Genomic DNA, 26,857 nt, shown 5'->3' with positions numbered 1-26,857 from the left:
GGCTGTCAGTTATCTGAAATTCATGAGTTTCCTGAGCGAAAAAGCTATCCCCGCGATCCCTCCTTCCCCCAGATGCCTGGACGCTAGAGGCAGAAGATGCCCTTGGGACGTTGAAGGCGTACGCTTTTATTACTGAAAGAGAAGAGTCGGACACGTACGACATCCACCGACTGGTTCAACTCGCTATGTTGATCTGGCTAGACAAGCAAGGAGAGCTTGAAGAGTGGACAGACAAGGTGATAGAACGTGTCGAGGAGGCTTTCCCAATTCCTGAGCATAATAACAAAGGGATATGGGTGGACTTTCTTCCACATGTTCGGCGAATTCTCGAGCGTGACATGACGGTGCCCTTCGGGAAGATCAGCAGACTTTTTGCTAAAGCAGGTCACAGTTTTCATACCTTGGGTCAGTATCCTGAAGCGGAGATGATGCATCGACGGGATCTGATAGTACGAGACGAAATTCTGGGCCCCGACCATCCTGACACAATCGCTAGCGCCTTCGATCTAGGCCGCGCCCTTGAGGGTCAAGGAAACTATGCAACGGTGAAGAGGTTGTATCGACGGGCACCGGAGCGATATACGAAAGTGCTGGGATTCGACCATCCAAATACCCTTACCACGTTGAGTCAGTTAGGCCTCATCCTTGAAGCTCAAGGCGAGTACGCAATGACAGAGACGATTCATCAACAGGCACTGGAAAAACGGGAGCGGGCTCTGGGGCCCGACCATCCAGGCACTCTCTCGAGTGTCTGCAACCTGGGGAACCTTTTTTTAAGGAAAGGAGAGTACGAAAAGGCAGAGGCAATGTATCGACGGGCACTGAAAGGGCAAGAGAAGATCATGGAACCCGACCATCCGCACATTTTCCTCGACGCCAACAACCTGGGGGCCGCTCTTCAAAAGCAGGGAAAGTACGAAGAGGCGGAAGCGATGTATCGACGGGCACTGGAGGGACGAGAGAGGGTGCTGGGAGCCGATCATCTTGATACTCTCGCCAGCATCTCTGCCCTAGGCTTCACCCTGACAAAACAAGGGCAGCACCAAAAAGCGGAAGCACTACTCCGACGGGCTACCGATGGCCTAGAGAGAACGCTTGGCCCAAATCATTCAAAGACACTCTGCAGCGTTGTTATTCTGGGCAGAATCCTTGAAAACAGGAGGCAGTGCAGAGAGGCAGAAGCAATGTACCGACGGGCCGCGGATGGAATGGAGAAGGCAGTGGGACCAAATTATCCAGATACTTCTATCCGTTGCCGTCCAAAACCTAATTTGGATCCTCAGAATGCAGGGAAAGGACCAAAGAGGCTGAGTCAATCCTCTAACGAACTCGAACCTCGTCCTCCTAATGCAGCTTTCGAACGACGGATATCGAGTACGATGTTCTGCAGCTTTTTTTGAGCTCCATCTTCAAATCAAGACTCCGCTGTGCATAATACTCTGCGGTGGAATACGAAATGGCTGATTTGCAATCGCAGAACTGACCGATGGATTATATTACGCAGGTAATTAGTACGTATATGCCTCTGGCCGCTACCTATGCATGAGAGTGCTCATCACAGAACTCATTCCTTCACATCGATTCTCCGTCAGTACCTACGTAATAAGGTCATTCAATTTGAACCATACCATCGTAACATCATTCATTATTTAGGTAGGTAGTTACTACATACAAGGTAGAGAAAGATTCAATACTTCCCTTCTTTCACTCTCCCGCGATTCCTCAACACATCAAACTCTACCCACCGGCTCACCCCCTTGCGGCCTACGGGCACTAAACGCCCAGGGTTCATCACATGGCATCCTTCATACGTGATGGCGAACGGAGGCGCCTCCGCGTCCGCCAGGACCAGCGCCGTCGGCAACGGGTAAAGCGACAGCGCTGAGGCATGGTCCCAAAGCACGGGGCGTGTGGAGAGCGGGAAGGGAGAGAGATGGCTTTGGTCGAGCACGGTTTTGACGAGTTTGCGTGCCGTGGTTTGTGTATGTGACTCGCTTGTGGTCGTCGTGGTTTGGAGTTGTGCTTGTTGCTGTTGCAGCTGGTCGTCAGGCACCGCATCTGCATCTGCTGTCGGCTCTGTTGCTTCTTCCGAGTTGAGAGCAGTGCCTGGATGAACGGAACTCCGGCGGAACCGCCCCGTCATGTCGTCCCGGAACACAACGAGCTCATGGACTGGCCCAAACAGCGACACGCGCGCCGGATTGGTCGTCCAGATGACTCCGGCGTCGGCGTCGCCCTGGGCAGAGGCAAAGACGCGCTTCACGCGCGACGTAAACAGCGCAGGAACGGGCTCGCGCGGGATCACAGTGGCTGCGCCAGCTGCGAACGCCGACCCCCACGGGTCGTGGTCACCGGGAACAAAGATGAAGGTTGTATGCCGCAGGAGCGTTGGGTAGTCTGCTAGCACGGCGGCCAGCGTGTCAAAGTACTCCTTGTATTCGACGCTGGTGGCGCGGCCGCCCTGACCCAGGGTTAGCGCGGGTACGGACGCGAAGTTGCCGAGCAGAATGATCGCCATCGGGAGCTCGTCCGCGGGGAGGTCGGCGTACGTGGCGAGCATACTGCGTAGAGCTTCGAGCGTCACCATCTGGTCGAGATGCACCTCGCTAGCGATCACCATCGTAGTCCGCTGTCGTGAACTTGCGGCGCGACACCGCGCTTCGAGTCGCCGCATGCGAGCCCCCTGCGACCTCTCACTGCCCACGCCGAGGAAGTCGACCCAGCCAAATCCGCTGTTGCTGCCAATCACGTTGTTGTCATCACTAGACCCGCGGCCGGCGCTCAGGCCTAGCGTGACTTCACGCCGTTCGCATGGCGGTCCCGCGATCGAAATCCCGATGAACCGCCCGCCAATCGCTCCGCCCACACCGCTGTTGCCGCCCAGCGTGGACCCCCGGACAACCTCTTCCTCTTCGTAAATCCCCTCGACAAGCACGACCATGCCGGGTGCGAACCATGCGCCATTTTCCGGCACAGCACGCGCATGCGTCAGATCCAGCACGATACTCCCCGTTGGATCTGTCAGGGATAATTCGCCTGCAGGCGATATTGATAGTAAGCCGAGTAATAGATGTGAGGAGCCGCTTCGCCCCAGGAGATTCGTGATCTGGGTCAGCTTGAACGTCGGTCGATCCGATAAACTGACCGATAGGGTTGAGCCCTGAAAGGATTCATTGCGCAGAATGCGCTGGTAGACTAGGTTGTAGCGATCCTTCCACATCCCGTGCTGATGCGACGGGTCCGGGAATAGAGATGGCGGTGTCGAAATCACTTCAAAGTGTTTCTTCGTTGCGTTGTATGTCAATCGCGGCTGTTCAAAGGCGCTGATCACTTTGAGCCACCGTCGCGGGTCGCTCGCCTGCTCCGTCTCCTCCGCGTTGTCATCTTGCTGGGAGTCAGCATGACCGGCAACGATCCCGCCATCCATAGCAACATCCTGCCCGCGTAGTAACGGATTTTGGTCTCGCTCAGCCGACGCCGTCTTCCCTGGCCCGACAATCCTGCCGCCGACCATGCTTCCCTCCAGCGTCTGCAGGATCGCCTTTATCGACGCGCCATTGCCTTCCTCCACGATGACCGCACCGCCATTCTTCCGCCACATTTTGGCGACCTCGTCCAGGACCTTCTCGGCAAGTCCTTCCTCGCGCCATTTCGACCCGCAGTGTTTCCCGATAAACGTCGCTAGCAGCTGCAGCGTGTTCGACGAGATGGTCAGGTTGTGTTTGCGTGTGAACGTACGAAATGCGATTGGCCGTAGCGTCGCTGGTGGGAGAATAATCGGTAGAACCGATGCTGATGTCTTCTTGCCGGGGAGGAGATTGTTATTATTGTTCGGCTTGCGTGTTGATGTTGATGAGCGAACAGGGTGTACTGGAGTGCCGAATGCTGGCGACGAGGATGGTGCGACGTCGCCGTCGGCTGCGGACCGGGTTGGAAAGATGGAATTTATGCGGTCCATATCGGCGGACTCGTGGTTGAATCCAGCACCTTTACTCCATTACAAAGCCCATGTCTTTTCTCTATTTTATCGCATTCCGCAATCTCGCTGCGGCGCGTCAAGCTCGCGCGACGCGCTTGCTGGGTTACGCTAATCCTGATTCGGTAGTTCAATTAAGGTCGTGAACGCAATAGTTATCAGTTCTTCAACCACCGCGACCAGTTTTGACAATTACGACACGAAGTTCTGCACCGAACAAGATGAGCTCTCCACAAGACAACGACACAAAGGAAACCTCCCAGGAGGAGCTCCGCGCGCGCCTCGCGGACCTGACCGAGAAGGCCGCTGCCAAAGACGCCATCAGGGACTATGAAGCCGCCGCGGAACTTTACTCGCAAGCGACCGAGATTCAGGCACAGCTCAACGGTGAAATGGCCGTTGAGAATGCCGACCTGCTGTACGCGTACGGCAAGGCACTCTACAACGTGGCGGTGAGCAAGAGCGATGTGTTGGGCTCGAAAATCACGAGCGAGACGACGGCCGCGCAGGACAAATCCAAGTCCGCTGCAACCAAGGAGGGTCTGATCAAGGCGGCGATCTCCGCGGCAGGTAGTCAGGGCGATTTGGAGTCTGCTGCCAAGGCGCAAGGGAATAATAAACTGTTTCAGTTCTCCGGGGATGAGAACTTTGAGGCATCGGATTCAGAAGATGAAGAAGAGGAGGGAGAGCAACAAGAAGAGGAGGAGGACGATGAAGAGGAATTTGAAAACGCCTATGAAGTGCTCGATCTTGCGCGGGTTCTATCCCTGCGAAAGATTGAAGAGCTAGAGGCTAGCAGCACGGACAAGGGCAAGGGCAAGGGCATTGCGCCAGAAGTGCGACCCATCAAGGAACGTCTGGCAAACATCTACGATCTACAGGCGGAGATCTCGCTGGAGGCGGAGCACTTCAATGACGCGGTCGACGACTTGCGCTCGGCGCTCGAGCTCAAGGAGGCGCTCTACCCGCTGGAGGACCCCTCGGTGGCGGAATGCCACTACAAGCTGTCCCTCGCTTTGGAGTTTGCCTCTGTTGAGCGGCCAGGCGAGGGCGAGGAGCAAAAGTCGGCAGATGCGACAAAGCCGACGGTCGTCAACACTGCCATGCGAGAAGAGGCCGTGAAGCACATGGAAACGGCCATCGAGAGCTGCAAGCTCCGCATGGCGCAGGAGGAGGAAAAGATCAAGAACGGCGAAATTTCAGAGGAGGGCGAGGTGCATGCAGCGCGGCGGAAAATTGAGAATGTCAAGGAGATTGTATCTGATATGGAACAGCGGGTGAGTATTATTCCTCTATCGTTGATGGTGTAGAAACGTTACTAACTCTGACAGCTTGCCGATCTGCGTCGTCCACCGATCTCGTCAAATGACAAATCCCAAAATGGCAGCGCACTCAACGGCATTCTGGATGAGGTGCTCGGCCGCAAGCCCGTCGAGCAGAAGACGAGCCTGGAAGAGGTTTCTCAGAAAGCCAACGATCTGTCCTCGCTTGTACGGAAGAAGAAGGCAGCAAGCGGGCCATCCAGCAGCGATCGAAAACGGCCGCATGAAGACGACGAGGCGAATGCTACGGATGACAGTACGAAGAAGGCGAAGACGGAGGAATGATTCGATGATACCCAAAAGTTCGAGTTTCTAGTTAGGTTATCTATTGCTAGTGTATGTACGACTTTGGACTGTGTATTAACTAGTGCTTTGTTATGACTTGCATTAAGATTATCTGATCATTGACCGCGTACATGAAAGAAAAATCAAAGGTGCCAATCTTGGAGATGGGTATCACTATCCTCAGCGCCAGAAAAAGCAAAAAGAGAAATCATCCAGAGATCGTTATAGAGATCCAGCCTCACTCATCACAGCTTGCGGCTCTTCCTCCTCTTCATCTCCGCTCTGGCCGGTGACCATACCCCCGCAAAGAGATCCTCACACTCATCCTCATCCTGACTATCAAACTCAATCTGATGGTGGTCTCCGCCGGGTCCAGCCGGGTAGGAGTAATTCCCCTCTAGACCGTCATCATCCAGCCAATCCTCCCCGCTGCCGCTGCCGAAATCACCCTCCCCCCAGCACGACGCAACATCAATCTTCTTCCTCTCGAGGATAAACTTCCCGACCTTGTACCGCTGCGACTCGTCCTCGGCGGCGAGGTACTTCCACCCGAGCACGCTGCCGCAGAACACACAGCTGATATCGCACACGGTGTGGGCACCAGTGACAAGCTGCCGCGAGACAGCCCGCTGGGTTAACGTGTTGGGCAGGGATGTGTTTTGCGGTGCCGTGACGGTCGGTGACGGCGCGGTGGGGGAGACCGGGTCCGCGGAGACCAGGTACGCCCGGCCGTGCCGTCCCGTGAAGCCCTTGCTGATGATTTGTGAAGTAAAGCAGATGTGGGCGGCGCAGCGGGCGCAGCGGATGAAGGAAGAGTGGGAGGTGAGGGGGAAGTTGTTGTTGTTATTGTTGTTATTTTGATTCGAGGTATTAGTGGCAGTAGCAGTACTAGACTTAGATTTATGGTGCCGGAATGGTACCCGGAAGAGAAACGATGGAAAGATGGACAGCGGAGGGAGATGGAGATGGCTGCTGATCGGTCCAGATGGAGGAGGGGTCATGGTGGTGAGGGAACTCTGACCATGCTGCTGTTTATTCCGGATCCTCTTGATTTTATAGAGAACACAGCTACATTGCGTGAGGCATCGATGATGAGTTGACTTCCGCTTTGTCCCGCCCAATGGTCAGATGACGTTATGCAGATGGCTACCCTCGGTACTTAAATTCTTGGCTAAAGATAGAGCTTAATAGCGAATGCAAATTTAAAGAATAACCTCCTAACGCCAGACTAAGGATCGAATTATCACACATCAGCCACCATAAAAAGCCAATCCTCACTGATGGTGGGTCCTCGATCTCCCGGAGTCATCCATGGTTCAAGCGTTGTCAGAGAGAACCCGCACCAGCCCAGATTCCTGACAATCCCACGTCCCAGAGGGTCGGCCGACCGCGGGACGCAGGCCACGACCTGCGAACATCGGAATGGCTCCATGTCGGCTAACTCGAACAGTGCCAGTAACCTACAGTCGTCAGCATTATTTTTTCATCTTCAGGTTCGTATGCCATGCTCACCCGTTTTTGACCCCATGATTCGAAGTATGCTCGTCAAAAAACACAAACAGAGCCCGCTCGCCACGGGCCTCCGTAGCAAATCCACGGTAGATGGCGTCGTTCGCGTAATCCCACAATTCAAACCAAACATCGATATCGTGGCCGCCATTGTCATGGCTTATATCGGCTCGCTCCTGGTCTGGCCCCAAATGATTGTTGTTGTTGTTGTTGCGCCGGAACGCACCCATCGCCAGCGACTTCCGCTGTCGGCGGTTTCCCTCACCGCGGAACAACGCCGATAGCGTGTCGCAGAAGAGCCTCTCACACTCTTCCGTGATGGTTTGCGCTGCCTCCCCCGAGGACCGGAATCCCTTGTGGCGCGGCCAGACCTCCTCCGCCCGGAGCCTGGCGGAGGTCTGAAGGGGAGGACTTGACACGTCCTGCTTACTGCCCGAGGGGACCTCAGGGATACCACCGGGCTCCTGGCAATTCAATCAATATCAGTGCATGTCTTGGATAAGATTTATTATCGAGCGGATCTTACCGGCCCCAAGGGTAGTGCAGTAATGGAAGCCCGCGACGCCCGTGGGGCGGCGGGCATCCACTACGTAGCAGCTGGCGAGCACACTGTTTGGAGCATTGGCGTCGAAGGTGTATTGATAATTCGTATTACTACTGGAATTGAGTCTGGACTCCATGGTGACGAATTCGACGGTATCGATGAATTGATGAATCGTATTCAAGAGAATTATCGCCTAGGAATCTCTCGGAACAGGTTTGAAGAGCGCAGGAACGGGCTCGAGATGACAAGTTGCTTGCAGAAGCTTAGGACGAAGGACTTGAGATCAGCCTACTTCAAAAAGGGCGGAATGTAAAAGCGGAGAAATTCCTTGGCCGTGGCGATCAACTACGTATCACGTGACTCTATGCTTTGTCATCAAGCTTTAGTGTCTCAGATTAACCAATCAGAAGACTACGAACTCCAAGAGCAAGAACCAATGGGGTGCACGAATCCATTCTATTTCTATGCATCCTAAACGATATCCCAGCTGTATAGTACATGCTTTAAGGCCAATCATGGATCCGTAGAAGCCGCCAGAACCAACATGCTGAGCCATGAAGTTGTGGAAAAGAAAAAAAGCCCCAAACGCCATAATGCAAATCCCATGATCCCCGTCACCGGTCATCTCAACCATCAAACAGATCCAAGACCAACCAACGAATCAGACTGAAGTATACAGTAGGACTCGGTGGTCAAAGCTCCCGGTAATCCGTAGGACGTAGCCGCTTTTGCCGCGCTTGGTGTCGATAGGGGTTCACCGGCTGTCGAATGTAAGGGCTATCCTCTTCCCGCGCGGGCGGTGGCTGGTGGAAAGTTGGTCGCTGTGGCTGATTGGGGAAAGCATTCATGCCGCCCTGTTGGTAGCCGAACCCGCCCATGGGGTTCATCATCCCGTTCATCGGCATGCCGCCGTTGTTGAACATGCCGAAATTGGGGCCCATCATACTGGGATCGAACATGCCTTGCTGCTGGAAGTTGCTAAAGTTCATCCCGTTCCACCCGCCGGGGCCTCCACCGCCAAAGTTGGCCATCATCATCGGATTCATGTAAGGCGCCATCATGGCTGGATTCATGAAGCCGTTGTCGGCGAATGGCATGGTGCCCATACCCTGGGCTTGCGAAAAGGCGGCATTGCCAAACGGTGCCTGCTGGTTTGGTGCGGATGGCGCCGAGGTGCTGGATGGTGTGTTGTCCTGTGCCGTCGTGCTGGGAGTCGCAGGCTTGGAAGGGTCTTCGGATTTTTGTTTCTTCATGGCCGGAGCACCTTCGACTTTTTCGATCCCCTTGGGCGTGGTTTCACTTTCTGCTGGTCGTTTCTTCGTTTCAGAGGTCCCCGATTCGCTCGGGGCAGGCGTCCCAGCCGCCGTTTTAGGGGACTTGGCCGCAGGTGTGGCATTCTCTGTCTTCTTCTCCGTGGATGATGCTTCCTCTTGCTCCTGCTTCTCCTTTTCCTTCTTCTCCTCGTTCTTCTCTGCCTCGTAGGCCTTAATCTTGGCAATCGCCTCCTCGTCGGGAGTTAAATTATCAATCAATACACCTTCTGCCGAGCATCCTGGGCAAACAAAATCACTTTCAATGAGGGCATTCGTGATACATTCGTTGCAATATGTTCTCCCGCAACAGGGCGTCTTGCTTGGTTCCAGAAACATGCGTTTGTCAATAGGACATTCTAACCCTCTAGCCCGGAGCTCCTCGTTGCCCTCGGCCGCCGCCGCCTCTGCAGCTGCCGCGGCCGATGCCTTCAACTTCTCCTGATACAATTCCCACGAGGCCTTGTCGGGTTGCGCGATAACAAAATCACCATCCGCATTTACCATGATCCCAGAGTTTTTGAGCTCTTCGCCGTCCATGCCCACGGCGACAGACTTGTCCACTTTCGTCTGTAGAGAGCGTGGAATGCCGGTCGATCGCTTAACGCGGTACCGGACATCGAATTTGGGATCATTATTGGTAGGGCATGCTTGGATCCAGTGACCCTTTTCCCGGCAACGGTAGCACAGATAGCCGGGAGGTGGAGGATGATCAGGGACATTGACGGGTTTCCCTCTGCCACGACCAACCGGCACCGGTGTAGCACTAATCAAATCGTTAGCTTTGACTTTTACTCTTCACTCGTATAGATGAAACTTACTTTGCCATCTCCTGCTGTTGCTCTTTCCATTGGTTCGCCTGTAGATTAAACAAGGCATCGATCTTCTCTTCTTCTGTTTGGGCCTTGTCTAGTTCCGAAATACTATTGCTGATGCCCGTCCCTGTCCCGGGAGTACCGGTACTCGGTGTGTCGGTACGACTTGTACTCCGCGCCGTGACCGGCGCCTTGCCAGAGACATATCGTGCAGCACCACCTTTCCCAGGCCTTGCTGCTGGTAACCGGCGAGCAATCACAGATGTTGATCGAGGAATTATAGCCGTGTCATCATCATACTCTACAGATGTCAAAGTCAGCCTCTATTGATCTTCAGCAACAGGACAATTTATACAAACCTTCACCAGTGTCTTCATTGTAGATGGACAGTTCAAAGTCCGTCCCATCACCTAATCTATTTTGATTGATGATCTCGCGTTTCAGTTCAAACACTGAAATGCCAGTACCATCAAACGTCACCCGAGATGGCTCCTTTTGAGACTTGAATTTGAAGTGCACCGAAGAAGACATTGTTATTTGTTTGGATACTTGAGGCCAGGAATGATGCAGAGGACAAAGCTAGGGCTTCAAGCACAAAAAGAACAGGGACAGGGAGACAGGAAACACAAAACCAAAGACAGACCACACAACTCAACGCCCGATCGCCACTGGCGACCCTGAGTCTTCCTGGTGCTTTGTGGTTTCTTAGGGAATGATAATCCGGATCAATAGTCAATAGAACAAAGAATTTTCGATATCTAACGATGCAGATACCCGCGGTGGGTAGGAACAGATTCTTCTTGCTTGTATGTTGATTGGAACACACTCGAAGTCTGTTGGATACAAACAGATGGAATGACGCTCCTGTACATCAAGCAAGCACAACTCTTTTCTTTTCTTTTTCTTTTTCTTGTTTTCAGAGCAGACGAACAAGAGAGTGCTTCTTTTTTTCTTCCTTCGACGTCCCCTCGTCAGTCACAGAATGAAGAGTGACACCCTCCGTGATCTTGAGGCTTTGGCCTATGTATCCTTCTCAGACGAGTATCAAGATGTGCTGGTAGTCACTCGGGAGGTCGGAGACGTGCGGGATAACAGGGGTCGATATGAGGTGGCAAAACCCCGGTATCAACACCGAAGACGGATTTCAAGAGAAATTTCGGGAATTCCGCCAGCCCTGTCGATGATCTGATGCTGAGGATCGAAGACGGGGGACTGCAGACTACCAACACTGTTGACGTTGGCAGTGATCGAGGGCAAAACCGGAGGTCCGGAGGAGGTTGGAAGAGGAAGAGAGGGGAAGGGTGAGTGGTGCGAATTTGCAGCCACACTTGGTCACGTGAACATAAAGCAGGCTATGTTGCAGCCAAGAGCACTAGCTTGATTTGGTGTAGATTTCTGGTTCTTGGCCGCATACGGATTAGGCTGCGCGTAATGAAATAACCTTGCCGGGATGAGTCATTTGAGATCTCAGATCGTTGGAGAGGCTGAATCAAAAGAGGATCCTCAGGGGTCCAGTTCGGCGCGCAGAAACGGAAAACCAGTGGGGTTTCGGAATTGAGTAAATACGAAAATATTTCAATTAGTTCTCGTTTTTATCGTTCATTTTCGTCTCCCAGACCGAGATGAGATACAGAAGCAGCACATTCAGCAAGAGTTCGATTTTGCTTCTCCGCTAAATTGCAATGAACTACTGACATACAATGGTCTTTCATCAAAAAAATGAGGATCCCTTGCACTACCTAGCGCAATGTGTTTGAGTTTGGAGAACCTATAGATTGATTATGGTCAACTGGGAACAGCGACTCTGGGCCCTATCATTATGGTAGTGACGCTGTGCATATGTTCCTCTATTGGTCTATTAGCAGTTTCGCTGTCGTAATCACATCTTCGAAGAATGCAGTCTATCTTAAAATGTTCAAGCACCTATTAATCCGTCTCGAACTTCCTCACAAGGAACCCTCGTTCCGCCAAGTGTGTTTTGACATCATTGACCGTATATTCTCCGCGATGGAACTGAGAAATGAGTTAGAAACCGCGAATCAATTACAAGGGGCGATACACTTACCATGCCAGCGCCCAACGCGGCATCGGTTGTAGTCTTCTCAAAGACTTCTGCGAAATGACCAGGATTGCCTGCTCCGCTTGACGCAATCACCGGGATTTTGACAGCGGCCTTGACGTCCCGGATCAGTTCGATGTCAAACCCACTGTTTGTGCCGTCCTTATCGATGCAGTTCAGGAGAATTTCCCCTGCACCCATCGCTTCGACCGCTTGGACCAATTGTCGGACGTCCAGATCGCGCGCCTCTCGACCGCCTTTGATTGTACATTGGTACCAGCATGTATCTTCACCGTTTGGGCCAGAAAAGGCGGTTTTGATCGTATGGTGGCTAGTTGATTCAGGACTCTCAACGTATACCCGCTTGGGATCAACACTGACAACCACTGCCTGCTTGCCATATGCCTTGGAGATCTGCTCAATAGCGGTTGTGCCGGTGAGCGTCTTGCCTCGCTTATAGTACTCCTCTGCAGCAATGACTGCGTCAGAACCGATGCTGATCTTGTCGGCGCCAGACTTGAAGTACATGGTCGCAACGTCCAGAGCCGAGAATTTAGTTCCGTCAGTATCGACCATATCGCGAATGCCGCCGCCAATGGTCAGAGGCACGAAAACGGAGCGAGACGTCCGTCGCAGAATTTCTAGCATCGGTAAATCCTTGAGAGGGCAATTGCGAAAGGACGTGATGTTGAGAAAAGTCACCTCGTCAGCACCCTGCTGGTAGTACCGCTTGGCCAAGTCAACCGGTTTTCCCAGATTTCGGACTTGACCTCCTGCGGAAACCCCATCCTTCTCCCGAACATCGTATTGATCACCCTTGGTGACGACAAGATCTCCCTGATCGTTGGTGCGGACATCAAGGCATGCAATGATCCGTCGGGTCAGACCATCCCTCGTGTCCGTAGGGGAGATATCGAGCACCTGGATCTGTTGACCGGAGAGAAATGCACCTATCACTCGCAGTCCCGCTTGCCCACTCTTCTCCGGGTGAAACTGGGTGGCAAGGACGTTCCCTCGTGCCAGGGCTCCAACGAACACCTCTTCTCCGTACTGCGCCGTCGCTACAGACCAGCCTTCTTTTTCGAGCAACCCGGCCTCGTACGGAACAGCATAAGAGTGGACGTAATAGTATTTGCTATCCGGGCGGAGACCGTAAAAATTGCTCTGCTGCAATTTCCCATCTTGAACGGTCCTTGCAGAGTTCCATCCAATATGCGGCACACTCTTGTCCGAATCATCAAACTTCTTTAACCGCAATGGAATCAGACCCAAGCCCGGAACATTTGGGTCTTCCTCGGAGCCTTGGAACAGGGCCTGCAGACCAACGCAGATTCCCATGAATGGCTTTCCTGCCTCGATATGTTTTTTGACGGGTTCCAGGAAGTTGCCTGCAGACAGTTGGGACAGGCAATGGCCAAAGTGGCCGACTCCCGGCAAGATTAATTTCTGTCATGAAGTCAGGGAAAGGTCAAAAGCACAAGGAATTCTAGTACTCGCCTCAGCATGCTCGATTTCCTCTGGCGACTTGATCCAAGCGACCTCATAACCCAGCTTTTCAATGGCATTGACCAGGGACCTCACGTTCCCTGCAACATAGTCGAGAAGATGTACCGTCGGCATGGCTGATTTTGTGCTCCCAAAGCCTGGTTGAATGAATGACTGAATTCCTGGCTTTTTGCTTTCGGAACCGTCGCCTTCGACGAGATTGCGGGGCAAATTCTGTGCAGACTGGACCTACGGCTGAGTCGTGGCTCAGATGGACAGACAGCCTACTAATTTATTTCATTCCAACCATCCAATGGTGAGAACTGCTTCCGCCTCTTGTATTCCTCAATTTCCTCGATGTTGAAGTATGGAGGTGACTCAGAGATCTTTCACCTGCCCCACCTGGAAATCTCGGCTCGTTCCGAAATCGGCAGGCAACTTAGGTATATCAACCAACGCTTCAAGAGCTCACAGCTCTCAGTTGAGAGTTTTGTAGATGGCGTCAGGTACTGATTCTCTAACCTTGGACTGAATTCTATCATGTCTATGTACAGCCAGATAATGGCCACCTTTTTCATGTCCAGCGAACGTGACAATGGAACGAGAAACATCGATGTGAATCATCATTCACACGTTCAAGGATCCCTCGAGTCTCCCAAGGCTTGGAGCTGAATCAGCCCGTTTCGTGGCTAGCAGGAATATCAGTTAGCTGTTTTGAGGCCGGACAGTAGGCATACGTACTGGACAGAACTGCCGCAAACGAATACCAGCAGCTTGCAAAATAGCAGCGCTCTGAAATCGATGTAAGCACTGGCGTCAAGAAACGAGAATTATCGAATACTACCAACCTCTTCATCCATGTTATAGCTCTGAGAATAAACCACCTCCGAAATCCCAACCTGCGCAATCTTGACGGTGCACGTCAAGCACGGGCAGCTGTCAGGAGCTATCAGTCAGCAGGATATCACTCGTATAAACGGCGGCTGGACGTCCGTACGTATCACAGTACAAGATTGCGCCTTCTCGAAGGCGCTCCCGACCAGCTTCAAGGAGGGCATTTTCTTCAGCGTGAAGACAGAGACATGTAGATAGGTTGGCGCCTGCCCCATCTCCACGGTTGCAACGCGGGCCTGCTGCATGTAAGCATCGGCCACACATATATTCTTCGTCTGCAAGAAGCCTACTCACATCCCCCTTCGTTGCAGTTATCAAGGTGTCGCGGCGTGCCGTTGTAGCCAGTACTGATAACGCGGCAGTCACGTACAATAACACACCCCACGCGACGCTTCATACAATTGCTTCTTTGTGCTGCTAGGGAGGCTAATTGCATAAAATACTGGTCCCACGACGGTCGAAGCCGCCGCTCATCGGCCAGATTGAGATTTTTCAAGGCAGCATAGAGCTCTTGGAGCGATGAGGATGAGTTGAAAACCCGAACATGAGCACGATCCGTGAGATAGGCACGGCCCAAATTCGGATCATACAGGTGCCGATCGTTTGACAGCAGAAACTTTTCAAGTTCCGGTGGATCAAGCTGGCGTTGCCAGCATCTAGTAGATACGGGTTAGCGTTGTCAGATCGATTCCGTTCCACCAAGAATCGGGCTTGCCTGTTCCTGAATCTCTGCCATCGGATGCTCACTGGGGCATCAACGCTGACCAGGAGGAAGAATGGCCGCACAAGCAGCCGATCCACGATGTTGCTGTCCCAGATATCGGTGATCACCCAGCGCTCCCGCCACCGTTTCGTGACGAACTCCAGCAAGCTATCCACCGAGTCAAATACTAACTCTGAATCCTGGGAGTTTCGTCGCTTCGTGTGATAGGCAAGATGCTCCTCTCCGTCTGAGAAATTCAAGCCATTTTGGTTGGTCAACTCGAGCAAGGTAAATCCTTCCTCTCGGACCAAGTACTCCGCAATGGAGCTCTTTCCAGAGCAAATCCCTGCTGTCGAGTCAGCATTGACAAGATCATGGGAATCGTTAACATCTTCAGTCTGTACTGACCGCCACACAAGCCTATCAACATCGTGTCTTAACACCGTAGGGTCCTCTGCCGTCCGGTTCAAAAGAACAGGGCAGGTCAGAAACCTCGAGGAACTTTACGGGTGGGTGAAGGGAAGTGTTGACGATTTACGTCCGCCGGACGATCAGATTGACATCTATATACTTGTATTGACCTCCCGGTTTAGACAAGGGAGTGACAAACAGCAATTTCTTATCTAAGCGGATACTGCAAAGTAATCGATTCTCCGTCTGCAGTACGAGACACGTTTGTGACAGTTCGCAGCTGCCACGCGTAAAATTGACAAGCACGCGTTACGTGTTGGGGAATCGTGGAACGTGTCAGACCCTCAAACGGATAACCCCGCTCGCCCTAAACCGGAAGTGGAAATTATGACATAATCAGTCCGGCTGACCCTTGATCATCTCCAACGGTCAGTTGGAGATGACCCCCTCGTCCCTCTGGTCCTGGGAGCCCTGCATTCTGCAGATACATCAAATACTTTTCATCTCGCGGTTAATACTAGGTGCTCGCTGGAATGTCAAGTATCCAAGATGCAGTACACACCGTTTGCTTCAGATATCGAACTTCCCTTCTACACGTCGCTGGCCTCGCTCAAGGTCAACCATGATAAGCTCGATGATTCTGCACGAAAGGTGCTCGGCCTGTACGAGATTCGTGCATCCGATGCGCCACCTGCATCATGTCGGATGCAGATCCATGGCAATGCGTTAACTAGCGATGAGTATGCCCAACCAGCTCCTGCCAAGTCGACCGTTTGCTGATACATGGAGTAGCGTCCCGTCAGGGTTCTACAGAGCGGAAGGAATCATCAAGAACTTCAATACCATCGAAGAGTACCGTAATGCTGACAAAGCTGCGATGTTGCATCAGTCAGCCAAGACTGTAAATAAGCACGAAGTTTTCGACTGTTGCGTCTGTCGGCTAATTATCTCCTCTAGATTTGGGATGCGATCCATGATGGGACAATATATTCGTGTCCATCATTGCTGGCGTCCTTTCTGATTCTCTCGTTCGCCGATCTGAAGAAGTATAAGTTCCATTACTGGTTCGCATTTCCTGCGATTCCGACTCAACCGTCCTGGGTCCCTGCAGCGCAAACATCCGCCCCGCCCAAGGAGTCCTCAGATGAGCCCAGCATTCCCGGTTCACGTCGACTTTCGAGCAAGGAAAGCTCGAGTCTTGTTGAGGCTGTTCAAACATGGCGATATGGCCTCGACGCGCGCCAACATGGGTTCTTCCTCGCTCGAAAAGAATCAGATGGGGAGATCCACTGGAAGGTAGCCTCGCTGGAGAGTTATGAGTCTGGCTTCTTCGACGGCGCCAAACCCGATGATTGCTATGTCTGTTTTGCCGACCCATCGAATTACCCAGATGCTCCAGGCTGGATGTTGCGAAACCTCCTTGCACTTGTACGGCACCGCTGGAAATTGCAAAAGGTGCAAATCCTATGCTATCGTGATGTTCAGTCAAGGCGCGATGCAGGCCGAAGCTTTTCAGTGACCTTGCAGATCGATCCTTCAAAGGCTGCCCAAGTAGATACTACACAGGAATCTCATGATCAAATGCCGAAGCCCACGGGCTGGGAGAGAAACTCTTCGGGCAAACTCGCTGGCCGTCTTGTCGACCTTGCAGCGTACATGGATCCGCGAAAGTAGGAACATCTCGTAGTGTGATTCAATTGACTAGATGCTGATGACGGGGCACAGGTTGGCCGATCAGGCAGTGGATTTGAATCTGAAGCTGATCAAATGGCGGATCAGTCCTAATCTCGATCTCGACAAAGTCAAGGCGTCCAAATGTCTATTACTCGGCGCAGGGACTCTAGGCAGTTACGTTGCACGGAACCTATTGGTACCGTCTCCTTGTGGAGTAGTTCCAGATGCTGGTAGCTGATGTTGAAATTTCTAGGGCTGGGGTGTTCGCCACGTCACATTTGTCGACAACGCTACCGTCTCCTTCTCCAATCCTGTCCGCCAGCCTCTCTACAACTTTACCGACTGCCTCAACGGCGGTGCCAAAAAGGCCATTCGCGCAAGCGAGGCTCTGAAGGAGATCTATCCCGGCGTGACCACCGCTGGCCACATGCTTACGGTGCCCATGCCTGGACACCCTGTCACTGACGTGGAAAAAGCACACGCAGAGTTCAAGACGCTGGAGAAGTTGATCGAAGATCATGACGCTATCTTCTTGCTAATGGATAGTCGGGAATCTCGATGGTTGCCGACCGTGATTGGCAAGTCCAAAGGGAAGATCGTCATGAACGCGGCGTTAGGATTCGACACGTTTGTAGTGATGCGGCATGGTGTGCGAACTACGAGCGGCCAAGAGCCTGGGCTAGGATGCTACTTCTGCAATGACGTTGTTGCTCCGATGAATGTGAGTATCCTAAAATAGAGTAATATACAAATGCCATTGCGGAAGCTGACAGCGACATGCGACAGTCCCTGAAAGACCAGACCCTTGACCAGCAGTGCACGGTTACTCGACCGGGTGTCTCGGCGATAGCGTCCGCGCTTCTGGTCGAGTTGTTTGTGTCCATCATCCAGCACCCAGACGGGCCGGCAGCTCCGGCTCCCGCTCTCCAGAACCCTGATCAAGGGAATCACCCACTCGGTCTAGTGCCACACCAAATCCGGGGGTTTCTTTCGAATTTCTCGAATGTCACCGTCACTGGCAGAAGTTACGGATCCTGCAGCGCTTGCTCGGACCGCATCCTGCAAGCATATGAGGAGGAAGGCTGGGAATTTGTCCAAAAGGCGCTGAATAACCGGGAATATGTCGAGGAGCTGAGTGGTCTCAAAGAGGTATGTACCGACCTGTCAGCCGATTGCCAACATCGCTCTTACTGAACCTGGACAGGTCCAGCGAGCAGCCGAAGCCACCGCGGCCGAAGTCGAATGGGAAGACGATTCAGAGGGTTTCATTTCGGAATAATGGAGAAAAGCCGCCGATTTGATAATCATGGGTGCCATTTAGAATGCCAAGTGCTGACCCTTCCTGAGGTCACTCTGTTTTGAACACGTCCTCCCGCGAGGCGTTTGGCTTTCTAGACAAGGCCACAAAGTAGGCCTCCCGGGATTCCTAGATTGAATCAGCACTCACACGTCGTGGCATCGCAATGGAAATGGCGAAACCATACACTGCGAGAGGAATCCGGCTTCAAACGATGCACTCTCTCAAAGAGCGCCTTCAATTGCTTCTCCAGGGCCTTGTCCTCCGCGCCCTGGTAGAACTTGCAGACAAAATGCCCGCCGGACTTGAGGACGTTGAAACAGAACTGAAGCGCAGCGCGGCAGAGATCCTATTGGTCATGTTCTGTTAGAGCTGTTTGTATATAGTCGAATGTAGATTGAGCGACGTACCATACTTCCCGCATGATCCCGGAAGCTGATGCCACTCGTATTCATCATCCTGCGATAAGGGTTACTAATACTATTGCTGGAAAATCCTTTGGTCTGCGCCCAGGGAGCGGACATGTCACTGAGAACCACATCCACCGTGCGATCCGAGGAGGATTCATCACTATTATCCCTCCTCTCCTGTCCAACCGGAGCAACCTCTGTGGCTTTGTTCTTCTCAATGATGCTCTGCGTCTCCCCTTCCTCGTCGTGTGTCCCAACCACAGGGCGTGGCCGCCCACGATTCGGATCGCGTAGGAAGTCCGTGACGTATTGCTGGACGTCTGGGGACAGGAAGTTGCCTTGGATGGTTGAGACCCCCTTCGGTGGCTGTGCGGGGATGATATCGACGCCCACTACTCGGCCGTTGGGTTGGGTTCGTGTTACAGCGACCTAGGATTGTTTTGCGTCAGGCGTATTCATGGAGGGAGTGTCTGAGGCTTCGAACCTGTGACCAAGAGCCTGGTGCATAGCCCTGGGAAAGAATAGCCTCGCATGTCAGCGAATCTGAGCCATAGGAATAAAGTTCTGTTCGTAGATTAAAAAGAGGCTTACCAGGTCAACGACTGTCTGTCCCTTGCGGAAAATCCGATACTGCTCGTCGATCTGCACATGATCCCATCAGATCTGTCCGCGCGTCCCAAAACAGACCCCCGATTGCATGGATCACCGCTGTGATTGGGGGTGCAGTACACACCTGTAACAATTTAAAAGCGGCTCGACTTTTCAGTCCCTGAACCATCGCCTCGCGCGTGTAGGGATCGTTGCGTTGTCGCGCTAGCCATCGTTTCGACGAGGATGACGCGCATCGCTTGCACACTAGGCCGACTGTCGGTGAGATGCTGCGGACTTGCCAGGCTGGGAATTGGCGGAAGGAGGGGAGATCAAGTCCAATTGTGAGGAGTTTCATTTTGGTCGAGAACTGCAGGTTGTATATTGTGGTCGAGTGCTACAGAGCTTTGGTTTATCGAGTTTTTTCTTATCAACAGCGATAAGATAGATAGACGCAGTCTAGGAGTCGATCTACGATGTCGATCACAGTGGAACTGACAGATACATCTACAGCATCACATCATAAAGTATACAATAAGATTCTTATTTCTGAATGCTTCATATCAACCTTTTCGCACGTTTCAGCGGAGAAAATCCCGACGACGTGTCAAACGTGAGACTCGACTTGGCCAACGCCGGCCGACCCAGACTGACTCCCTGGCCCAAACGCCGGTCCCTGAGGCCGCCAACATCAGCCAGGCCGTCGCCTTCTTCCTCATCTTCATCAAGCAGAACTCGCTCGCGCTGAGCCCCCAGGATCTTGCGCTTCTTGACGGGCTGTTTTCCTTCCGCGACCGTTGCTTTTTTGGTGAGTGCTGGGTCTTCACCTTCGTCTGTATTAATTTGACGTATGGGCTTGGTGCTCTTTGCCTGCCGCTTCTTTGGCTGGGGCGCAGGTTGCTCGGGTCGGTCGTTGGCACCGGCCGTTCCTTCGTCATCGCTGCCAGATCGTCGACGGCGAGGCTTTTGAGCTGGGCGCTCATCATCAGATTGCGCACCAGCATGCTCCTCGTGGTCCGAGCTAGACGGAGCTTCCAGCGTGTTCTGTGTTCGGTTCAAGTATGGTGTAATTGAGAAGGTAGATTTGTCACCAGGCGCCGCAGACGCCCGTTTCACTGGATTCGCGACCTTCGGGGCACCAGGCGTCGCAATTGCCATGTCCGGGTCGAAACCACCGGACGTTCTAAGGGGGACCGTCTGAGTGCGCGACCCTGTCTGACTTGTTCGGTCTGCCCGGGTGATGATGGATGGTTGCTCCATGCTTTCTTGTGCTTCCTTGAGCTTGTCTTTAGTCGTGCGTAACTGTTTCCGTAGTGTTTGGAGCTTCTCCTCCAACGCCTTTTTCTGGCTTTCCCATTCGGTGGTCTTTTCCTGTTGCTCCTTTTCGAGTCGGCTTCTTTCGGCGACCTCCTTATCTAGCTCTGCCTGTAATTTTTCTAGCTTCTCCTGGGTTTTCGTATCGTTCGCCGCCCGCGACTCAGCCTTTATCCGCTCGAACGCGCGTCTTTCGTTTTCTAATTGGACCTCTAGAGAGTTTAGCTGGCGCTCGAGTGCGAGTTTTTCGGAGACCAAGGCCTGATGAGAGCTGGCCTGCTTTCTAAGACGCTCTGTTTCCTCTTGCAGACTCGACAATTGCTTTGTAAGATTTCGTTTGTCAGCGAGTGCGTTCTCATACTCGGCCAGTTTCTGGCGCTGTGCGAGGAGCTCTTCCTACTCAAATCAGAAACGTACACCGAAAAGAAAAGTCGCCTAATAATGCTGTCAAGTCATCGCGTACCTCCAATTCCTCGATCGTCTTCGCGCTCGCGCGTAACGACGATTTTAGGCTTGAGATTTCATCCTGCGCATCCCGTAATTGCTGCTGAGTATCCGACCCGCCTGCAAGCAGTTGCGCGACCTGGGACTCTGTTTGTTGGCATCGTTGTTGTAGCTGGTCTTTGTCGGTGGCAAGAAGCAGGCAATCGACGCGTGCGACTCGAGCGCGCTCGCTGTCAACAATGTGTCTCACTTCGGCGAGACATTTCTGGTATGCGTTCTCCAGTTGCGCGGTTCGGAGTGACAACTCGTACTGCGTACGCGACGTGGTTAGATTGGCTAGCGCTGGGACTGGAAAATCGTACCTCGCGTGCGGGACACAATTCTTGACATGAAGCCAGCGCCATTTTTGTCTAGGTGTAAAGGAAGTCCCCAACGTGTACCTGAACGGAGGTTGTCAATTGGAGGGGGTGACGCGTATTAGAGATCGATCAATGACGGAGGCGGTGGACGATCCAAACAGGACACCTAAGAGTAAATAGACCACTCCAACAACGATCCACGACGCCGACATTCCTTTCGCCCCGACATCTACTTTTTACTCAGTCGGTGCATTCGGCCTGCATACTGGTCGAAATGAAGTTTTTCTCCCTCCTGGCCCTGGCGTGCACGGCGTCAGTGGCCTTCGCTGCCAAATCATCCCCCGAACCCTTCGAACATTACCAGTCTCTCGCCGGCACTCGATCCCTCGACCTGAATGATGACCTCTACGAGGAGCTGACCGGTGCACCCCGAGATTTTCATGTCGCCGTCCTTCTTACCACGTTAGAAGCGCGATACGGCTGTGAGTTGTGTCAAGTCTTCCAACCAGAATGGGAACTCGTTGCCCGGAGCTGGGCCAAGGGCTCTCAGTCAACCGACATCAAGCTCCTCTTGGGCACTCTTGAATTCAAGAACGGCCGGAGAATTTTCCAAAAAGTACGAGCTCACCATTGCTTGCGGCCTGTGGAATTTACAAAAGCTCACTGTGAACACAGTTGCAACTTAAAACTGCTCCTGTTGCTCTCCTGTTCCCTCCCACCATCGGGCCACATGCGAAAAACAATGGCGTGCCGTATCGATTCGAGTTCACCAGGTATGCATTCTTTCTACTCCTCGTGCATCGATGGTCCCAGGTTGACACCAGGACGACAGCGTCGCAAACGCCCAGCAGTTCTACGACTGGCTGAACCGCCACCTCCCCGACGGACCAAAACCGCCTCTGATCAAACAGATCAACTACGCTCGCATTGCCTCCGTGATCACGCTTCTTATGGGACTCGTCACAGTGGCAACTGTGGCCTCGCCGTACGTGATGCCCATCATACAGAATCGGAAACTGTGGGCGGCAGCTAGCCTGATTGCGATCCTCCTGTTTATCAGCGGCCAAATGTTTAATCAAATCCGGCAAATGCCGTACGTGGCGGGCAATGGAAGAGGTGGCATCAGTTACTTCGCCAGGGGCTTCTCGAGTCAGTTTGGTCTGGAAACGCAAATCATCGCTGCGTTATGTGAGTTCCATTTAGATTCTTCAATTTCGTCAGTAGCGGCTAACAGTGATGGTCCAGACGGCTCGCTGGCGTTTTCAACTATCACACTTGCTCTGAAAGTCCCTCGAATTCAGGATCCCAAGGTCCAACAATTTGCAGTTCTTGTCTGCGGTGCCACCCTCTTTGCACTTTACAGCTTTCTCCTCAGTGTGTTCCGTATGAAGAACGGCGCGTATCCGTTCTATTTGCCGCCGTTCTAGACTGGATGTTACACTTTAGTAGTCGTTATTTTCATCCAGCGAATTCTCGGGATGGCATTTCGTAGATGATTTGTATTATTTCTCGATTTTTAGACCTAAGTGCAATGATTCCAATGATAACGGTTGCATTTCACATTTATTGGATTTCAACGACAGCAACATCTGAATGATTTAGATCGGCCGTTGAGGATGCTTTGAATAGAGTCGGGATCGTCGAGACGAACCAAGGGGTGGGGCGATTCATCAACGTCAACGTGTCTTCACAACTATCTCAAGAAGGTACATCGTGTACCGCAAAAGAGTTACCATTGACAGGACACAATGGACACGGTTGCTTAGCAGGTCCTCCATCTTCCATCGCGATGACGTCGCAGACCCAGGTCGCCTCCCAAGGCACAACATTCCTGATCTTAATCCAACTAGTGTCCCGGCTCCTGACGTTTGCTTCCAACCAGGTCGTCCTGCGGCACTTGTCGCCAAAGGTCTTGGGCATTGCAACGCAGCTAGAACTGTACTCCATCACGGCTCTGTATTTCTCGAGGGAATGGCTACGAACCGCCATCCAACGGGAGCCATCGTCAACCGATCAGGCCGAGAAGAAGACACAAAAATCTCGCGATGCCGCCAGGCTTAAAGGTGCCCAAGATGGCGCCGACGGTCAAACAGAGTCTCGCGATGCACTTGCATCGCAAACCGTCATCAATTTGTCCTACCTAGCCCTGATTCTAGGGGTCCCAGTTACGATACTGCTGGGCTGGTGGTACAACTCCTGGTCCTCAGAGGAAATTATCACCATGCCCTATTTCGAGATCAGCGTGGTGCTTGTTGGAGTCTCTTGTCTGGTGGAATTGGCCACTGAGCCGTTCTTCGCTCTGATCCAGCATCGCATGCTTTACAAGGACCGAGCGCGGGTCGAAACGATGGCCGCGGTGACCAAAAGTTTAGCTGTCTGCGGCACGAGCTCGTGGGGAGCGTGGACGGGCCATGAGGTGGGCGTCCTACCCTTTGCCCTGGGATTCATGGCGTACGCCATCGCTTTGGTCGTCGGGTATTCGTGGCAGATGATGATCGGATCAAAGCAGTCGAGAAACTTCTCGTTCATGTTGACGAGAGTGCAGCAAAGGTATGCTTTGCGAAGCGATTACAACGGTCACCGCTGATCATTCCAAGAAATGGAACGCAGTATCTATTCGAAAGATTCTCCCGCCGACTAGTCTGGATCGGCGCCAATGTCTATCTCCAACTAATCGTGAAGCACCTACTCACGCAGGGCGACTCAATGATCCTCGCGGCACTATCAAGCCTCGAAGACCAGGGCATGTATGCTTTGGCTTCCAATTACGGCGGGCTCGTAGCGCGCATCTTCTTTCAGCCCATCGAGGAAAGCAGCCGCAACCTCTTTGCCAAATATCTGCACACACCTAACACAAACGCCGAGAAATCATCAGGCGTCAACAAAGCCAAGTCTCATCTGACCGATATTCTGCGCGCCTATGGGATCCTGGCCATTCTGGCCGTTGGCATTGGCCCAAGCGTTGTTCCCGTAGCACTACGCTTCTTGATCGGCGAGCGATGGATGTCCCCGAAAGTAGAGACGCTACTCTCTGCCTACTGCTTTTACATCCCTTTTCTCGCTTTCAATGGCATCACCGAAGCTTTTGTTGCGGCGGCCATCAGTCCTGCTGATATACGCAGACAGGCCGTCTGGATGGGCTTCTTTTCTGCGTGTTTCGCAGCGGTGTCGTTCGTATTTCTCCGCCTCCTGGAATGGGGTGCCGTGGGGTTGATGCTGGCGAATATTGCCAATATGGCTGTCAGAACCATATGGAGCTGGATATATATCAAGCGCTATCTCCGGCATCAAGGATCGGATCTTAGCCTGGCGGAGGTCTCTCCAGGGCTGCAAACTATCGCATTATCTGTTCTGGCAGTGTCCGTCAGCGCGGTGGCCCCTCAGAGCCCGGGAAGAAGCATCTATGCGATGATTCAATCACTAAGTCTATCTACCGCTTTTGGTCTTGCAGTGTAAGTTGTCCGACAAGACAATCCTCTCTCAAAGCAAGATTTGCAGGCTGAGATTATGTTGCAACAGTCTATTCTTGGAACGAAAGTATCTTTTCAGTCTATACGAGAGATTCAAACCATCCAGACAGTCCAGCAAAATCAGTCATCAAAAGTGATCTTAGTTGCCGACTTTGTAGTGTCAACTTCCTTGAAAAAGGCGCCATAGGCGCTGTGCTGCTTCTTCTTGACGGTGGTGCCGAACTTCAGGAGAGCTTCCGGCACCTCTTGGTTGGCCGCTTTGAGGACATTGATCAAGCTGTCGGAAAGTCGCACAGTTAGCACCAAGCAAGATAGAGAGCTAACAATAGAGAATGCACTTACGAGCCAGAATGTGTCTTGTCATTCTCGGTGAAGAGAGTAATGGCATAACCTTCGGCTCCGGCACGACCCGTCCTGGAGGCTCTCCGTTAGTCTAATTTCAAGACACGAGTAAACATCTTCTTACCGTCCAATGCGATGGACATAATCCTCAATGGTTAACGGAAAAGTAACGTTGACAACAGCCTTAACGGCAGGTATATCCAATCCACGCGCAGCCACATCCGTGGCCACGAGGATGGTGACCTTGCCCGATTTGAACGCATCCAGACTCCTGAATCGTTCACTCTGGCTCAGATCGCCATGGATCCCGGCCACTTTGTAGCCCTTGGACTTGATCAAGCGCTCAATCCGCATCGCTTCCTTCTTGTACAAGCAAAACACCAGCACCCGATCCTGATCCCGCCCCGTTGCCTTGCTCTGCAGGCGCGCCAGCACCTGTAGCAGCCGCTGCTCCTTATCTCGCGGGCTGATAACCTCGACGACCTGCTTGATGCGCGTGTTTGCCCGCGGGTCCGACGAGGGCTCGCCGCCGATGGTGATGGTGGCCGCGTTGCGCGTGAAGCTCTCTGCCAGCCTCCGCACGGACGGCGGCCACGTCGCGGTGAACATGGCTGTCTGGCGCCGAGACGTTGGCATGTGCGAGATAATCTCGCGAATATCCTGCTCGAATCCCTTATCCAGCATCCGGTCCGCTTCGTCAAGAACCAGATACTTGACCTTTCCCAGGTCAATCGATCCGTCGCCCTGGAGATCCTTTAAACGGCCGGGAGTCGCCACGACAATTGCGGTCGTTTTGAGCGCCTCGCGCTGCTCGTTTTTGTCTACCCCGCCAAACACGCAGGTAACCCGGACGCCGACCAGGGACGCGAACTTTGTCAGCTGGTCGTGAACCTGCAGCGCCAATTCTCGCGTGGGTGTCAAAATCACTGCCTGAGGCCGCGGTGCCTTTTTCTCCTTGTTCTCCTTCTTCTTTTCCTTCAACTCAATTACCTTCCTCAGACAGGGCAGGCCAAAAGCCAGGGTCTTCCCGCTGCCGGTCTCCGCGATCCCGATCACATCCCGACCGGAGAACAACAATGGCCATGCGGCGGCCTGAATCGACGTCGGGGCTGCAAAGTCCTTCAGCGGTCCGTACAAATCGTCGTCACTCGACGGGAGATAGTCAAACGAGATGAGCGGCCGGAGACTCGCGCCCTCCTCCGCTTGCGGATCCGAGATCTCTATCGTGTTGGACTTGAGGAAAGTGTCGATTTGTTCCTGAGGAAGCGCTGACAGGGCAGGCGACTCAACGTAGCCACTATTTTCATGTTTCTTTTCTTTCTTGCTCTCCTTCTCGCTTCTCTTCTGATCTGCGTCGGCGTGCTTTTTGGACTTCGATTTGCCATCAGTCTTCGCCTTCTTCCGAGGACTCTCCTCGGACGAGAGTTTTCGTTTAGACATTATTGCGAGTCTGTCTACTACTGCAATTGGCAGCCCCGATGATGCCAATGAGGCTGCGGGCGCAATCTACAAGTAGTATACCTCGTCTACTCTTGTGGACTCAGCTAGGCGTTTTGGAATTTTTCAGTTTATCTGCTGATTCTGCCGGTAGTCACCGCCAAATGAGTCTTCGCAATCTTATCTGATAAGATAAGATCATTGATACT

General features: G+C 52.8%; 16 protein-coding genes across 16 annotated transcripts; 6 read left to right on the top strand and 10 right to left on the bottom strand.

Moving 5' to 3' along the window:
* Window positions 1–185: 185 nt before the first annotated feature.
* On the top strand, window positions 186–1,400 carry VTN49DRAFT_3352 (uncharacterized protein; the record flags this gene model as incomplete). The annotated part of the gene is made up of 1 exon (XM_069411179.1): window positions 186–1,400. The coding sequence occupies one exon, from the start codon at window positions 186–188 to the stop codon at window positions 1,398–1,400; it is 1,215 nt and encodes a 404-aa protein (XP_069268630.1).
* A 287-nt stretch (window positions 1,401–1,687) lies between these two features.
* VTN49DRAFT_3351 (uncharacterized protein) lies at window positions 1,688–3,958 on the bottom strand (the record flags this gene model as incomplete). The annotated part of the gene is made up of 1 exon (XM_069411178.1): window positions 1,688–3,958. The coding sequence occupies one exon, from the start codon at window positions 3,956–3,958 to the stop codon at window positions 1,688–1,690; it is 2,271 nt and encodes a 756-aa protein (XP_069268629.1).
* Window positions 3,959–4,197: 239 nt separating this feature from the next.
* On the top strand, window positions 4,198–5,583 carry VTN49DRAFT_3350 (uncharacterized protein; the record flags this gene model as incomplete). Its single annotated transcript, XM_069411177.1, has 2 exons — window positions 4,198–5,253; window positions 5,308–5,583. 2 exons carry the CDS (start codon window positions 4,198–4,200, stop codon window positions 5,581–5,583), a joined length of 1,332 nt encoding a protein of 443 aa, XP_069268628.1.
* Window positions 5,584–5,828: 245 nt separating this feature from the next.
* On the bottom strand, window positions 5,829–6,584 carry VTN49DRAFT_3349 (uncharacterized protein; the record flags this gene model as incomplete). Its single annotated transcript, XM_069411175.1, has 1 exon — window positions 5,829–6,584. The coding sequence occupies one exon, from the start codon at window positions 6,582–6,584 to the stop codon at window positions 5,829–5,831; it is 756 nt and encodes a 251-aa protein (XP_069268627.1).
* Window positions 6,585–6,826: 242 nt separating this feature from the next.
* VTN49DRAFT_3348 (uncharacterized protein) lies at window positions 6,827–7,675 on the bottom strand (the record flags this gene model as incomplete). The annotated part of the gene is made up of 3 exons (XM_069411174.1): window positions 6,827–7,043; window positions 7,096–7,556; window positions 7,619–7,675. The coding sequence occupies 3 exons, from the start codon at window positions 7,673–7,675 to the stop codon at window positions 6,827–6,829; spliced, it is 735 nt and encodes a 244-aa protein (XP_069268626.1).
* Window positions 7,676–7,746: 71 nt separating this feature from the next.
* VTN49DRAFT_3347 (uncharacterized protein) lies at window positions 7,747–8,261 on the bottom strand (the record flags this gene model as incomplete). The annotated part of the gene is made up of 2 exons (XM_069411173.1): window positions 7,747–7,898; window positions 8,135–8,261. The coding sequence occupies 2 exons, from the start codon at window positions 8,259–8,261 to the stop codon at window positions 7,747–7,749; spliced, it is 279 nt and encodes a 92-aa protein (XP_069268625.1).
* Window positions 8,262–8,328: 67 nt separating this feature from the next.
* VTN49DRAFT_3346 (uncharacterized protein) lies at window positions 8,329–10,292 on the bottom strand (the record flags this gene model as incomplete). The annotated part of the gene is made up of 3 exons (XM_069411172.1): window positions 8,329–9,712; window positions 9,768–10,062; window positions 10,121–10,292. 3 exons carry the CDS (start codon window positions 10,290–10,292, stop codon window positions 8,329–8,331), a joined length of 1,851 nt encoding a protein of 616 aa, XP_069268624.1.
* A 451-nt stretch (window positions 10,293–10,743) lies between these two features.
* On the top strand, window positions 10,744–11,137 carry VTN49DRAFT_3345 (uncharacterized protein; the record flags this gene model as incomplete). The annotated part of the gene is made up of 3 exons (XM_069411171.1): window positions 10,744–10,883; window positions 10,934–11,062; window positions 11,125–11,137. 3 exons carry the CDS (start codon window positions 10,744–10,746, stop codon window positions 11,135–11,137), a joined length of 282 nt encoding a protein of 93 aa, XP_069268623.1.
* A 550-nt stretch (window positions 11,138–11,687) lies between these two features.
* On the bottom strand, window positions 11,688–13,440 carry VTN49DRAFT_3344 (uncharacterized protein; the record flags this gene model as incomplete). The annotated part of the gene is made up of 3 exons (XM_069411170.1): window positions 11,688–11,774; window positions 11,827–13,266; window positions 13,318–13,440. 3 exons carry the CDS (start codon window positions 13,438–13,440, stop codon window positions 11,688–11,690), a joined length of 1,650 nt encoding a protein of 549 aa, XP_069268622.1.
* Window positions 13,441–13,940: 500 nt separating this feature from the next.
* On the bottom strand, window positions 13,941–15,332 carry VTN49DRAFT_3343 (uncharacterized protein; the record flags this gene model as incomplete). The annotated part of the gene is made up of 7 exons (XM_069411169.1): window positions 13,941–13,994; window positions 14,047–14,097; window positions 14,154–14,241; window positions 14,303–14,435; window positions 14,494–14,855; window positions 14,915–15,248; window positions 15,311–15,332. 7 exons carry the CDS (start codon window positions 15,330–15,332, stop codon window positions 13,941–13,943), a joined length of 1,044 nt encoding a protein of 347 aa, XP_069268621.1.
* Window positions 15,333–15,862: 530 nt separating this feature from the next.
* On the top strand, window positions 15,863–18,266 carry VTN49DRAFT_3342 (uncharacterized protein; the record flags this gene model as incomplete). Its single annotated transcript, XM_069411168.1, has 7 exons — window positions 15,863–16,053; window positions 16,106–16,214; window positions 16,271–16,983; window positions 17,039–17,183; window positions 17,241–17,708; window positions 17,774–18,136; window positions 18,192–18,266. The coding sequence occupies 7 exons, from the start codon at window positions 15,863–15,865 to the stop codon at window positions 18,264–18,266; spliced, it is 2,064 nt and encodes a 687-aa protein (XP_069268620.1).
* A 69-nt stretch (window positions 18,267–18,335) lies between these two features.
* On the bottom strand, window positions 18,336–19,640 carry VTN49DRAFT_3341 (uncharacterized protein; the record flags this gene model as incomplete). Its single annotated transcript, XM_069411167.1, has 7 exons — window positions 18,336–18,413; window positions 18,472–18,633; window positions 18,695–18,743; window positions 18,807–19,123; window positions 19,179–19,205; window positions 19,286–19,336; window positions 19,428–19,640. The coding sequence occupies 7 exons, from the start codon at window positions 19,638–19,640 to the stop codon at window positions 18,336–18,338; spliced, it is 897 nt and encodes a 298-aa protein (XP_069268619.1).
* A 200-nt stretch (window positions 19,641–19,840) lies between these two features.
* VTN49DRAFT_3340 (uncharacterized protein) lies at window positions 19,841–21,444 on the bottom strand (the record flags this gene model as incomplete). Its single annotated transcript, XM_069411166.1, has 3 exons — window positions 19,841–20,992; window positions 21,060–21,350; window positions 21,403–21,444. The coding sequence occupies 3 exons, from the start codon at window positions 21,442–21,444 to the stop codon at window positions 19,841–19,843; spliced, it is 1,485 nt and encodes a 494-aa protein (XP_069268618.1).
* A 229-nt stretch (window positions 21,445–21,673) lies between these two features.
* Window positions 21,674–22,826, top strand: VTN49DRAFT_3339 (uncharacterized protein; the record flags this gene model as incomplete). The annotated part of the gene is made up of 4 exons (XM_069411164.1): window positions 21,674–22,015; window positions 22,075–22,172; window positions 22,232–22,587; window positions 22,645–22,826. 4 exons carry the CDS (start codon window positions 21,674–21,676, stop codon window positions 22,824–22,826), a joined length of 978 nt encoding a protein of 325 aa, XP_069268617.1.
* A 362-nt stretch (window positions 22,827–23,188) lies between these two features.
* On the top strand, window positions 23,189–24,855 carry VTN49DRAFT_3338 (uncharacterized protein; the record flags this gene model as incomplete). The annotated part of the gene is made up of 2 exons (XM_069411163.1): window positions 23,189–23,949; window positions 23,997–24,855. The coding sequence occupies 2 exons, from the start codon at window positions 23,189–23,191 to the stop codon at window positions 24,853–24,855; spliced, it is 1,620 nt and encodes a 539-aa protein (XP_069268616.1).
* Window positions 24,856–24,989: 134 nt separating this feature from the next.
* Window positions 24,990–26,651, bottom strand: VTN49DRAFT_3337 (uncharacterized protein; the record flags this gene model as incomplete). Its single annotated transcript, XM_069411162.1, has 3 exons — window positions 24,990–25,146; window positions 25,212–25,283; window positions 25,336–26,651. 3 exons carry the CDS (start codon window positions 26,649–26,651, stop codon window positions 24,990–24,992), a joined length of 1,545 nt encoding a protein of 514 aa, XP_069268615.1.
* Between the last annotated feature and the right edge of the window lie 206 nt (window positions 26,652–26,857).

The sequence above is a fragment of the Thermomyces lanuginosus genome (genome assembly GCF_041956635.1).
Source record: "Thermomyces lanuginosus strain ATCC 200065 unplaced genomic scaffold VTN49scaffold_28, whole genome shotgun sequence".
NCBI lineage: Eukaryota > Fungi > Ascomycota > Eurotiomycetes > Eurotiales > Trichocomaceae > Thermomyces > Thermomyces lanuginosus.
Note: the sequence above shows the minus strand (reverse complement) of the source record. Positions and strands in the feature narration are given on the sequence as shown.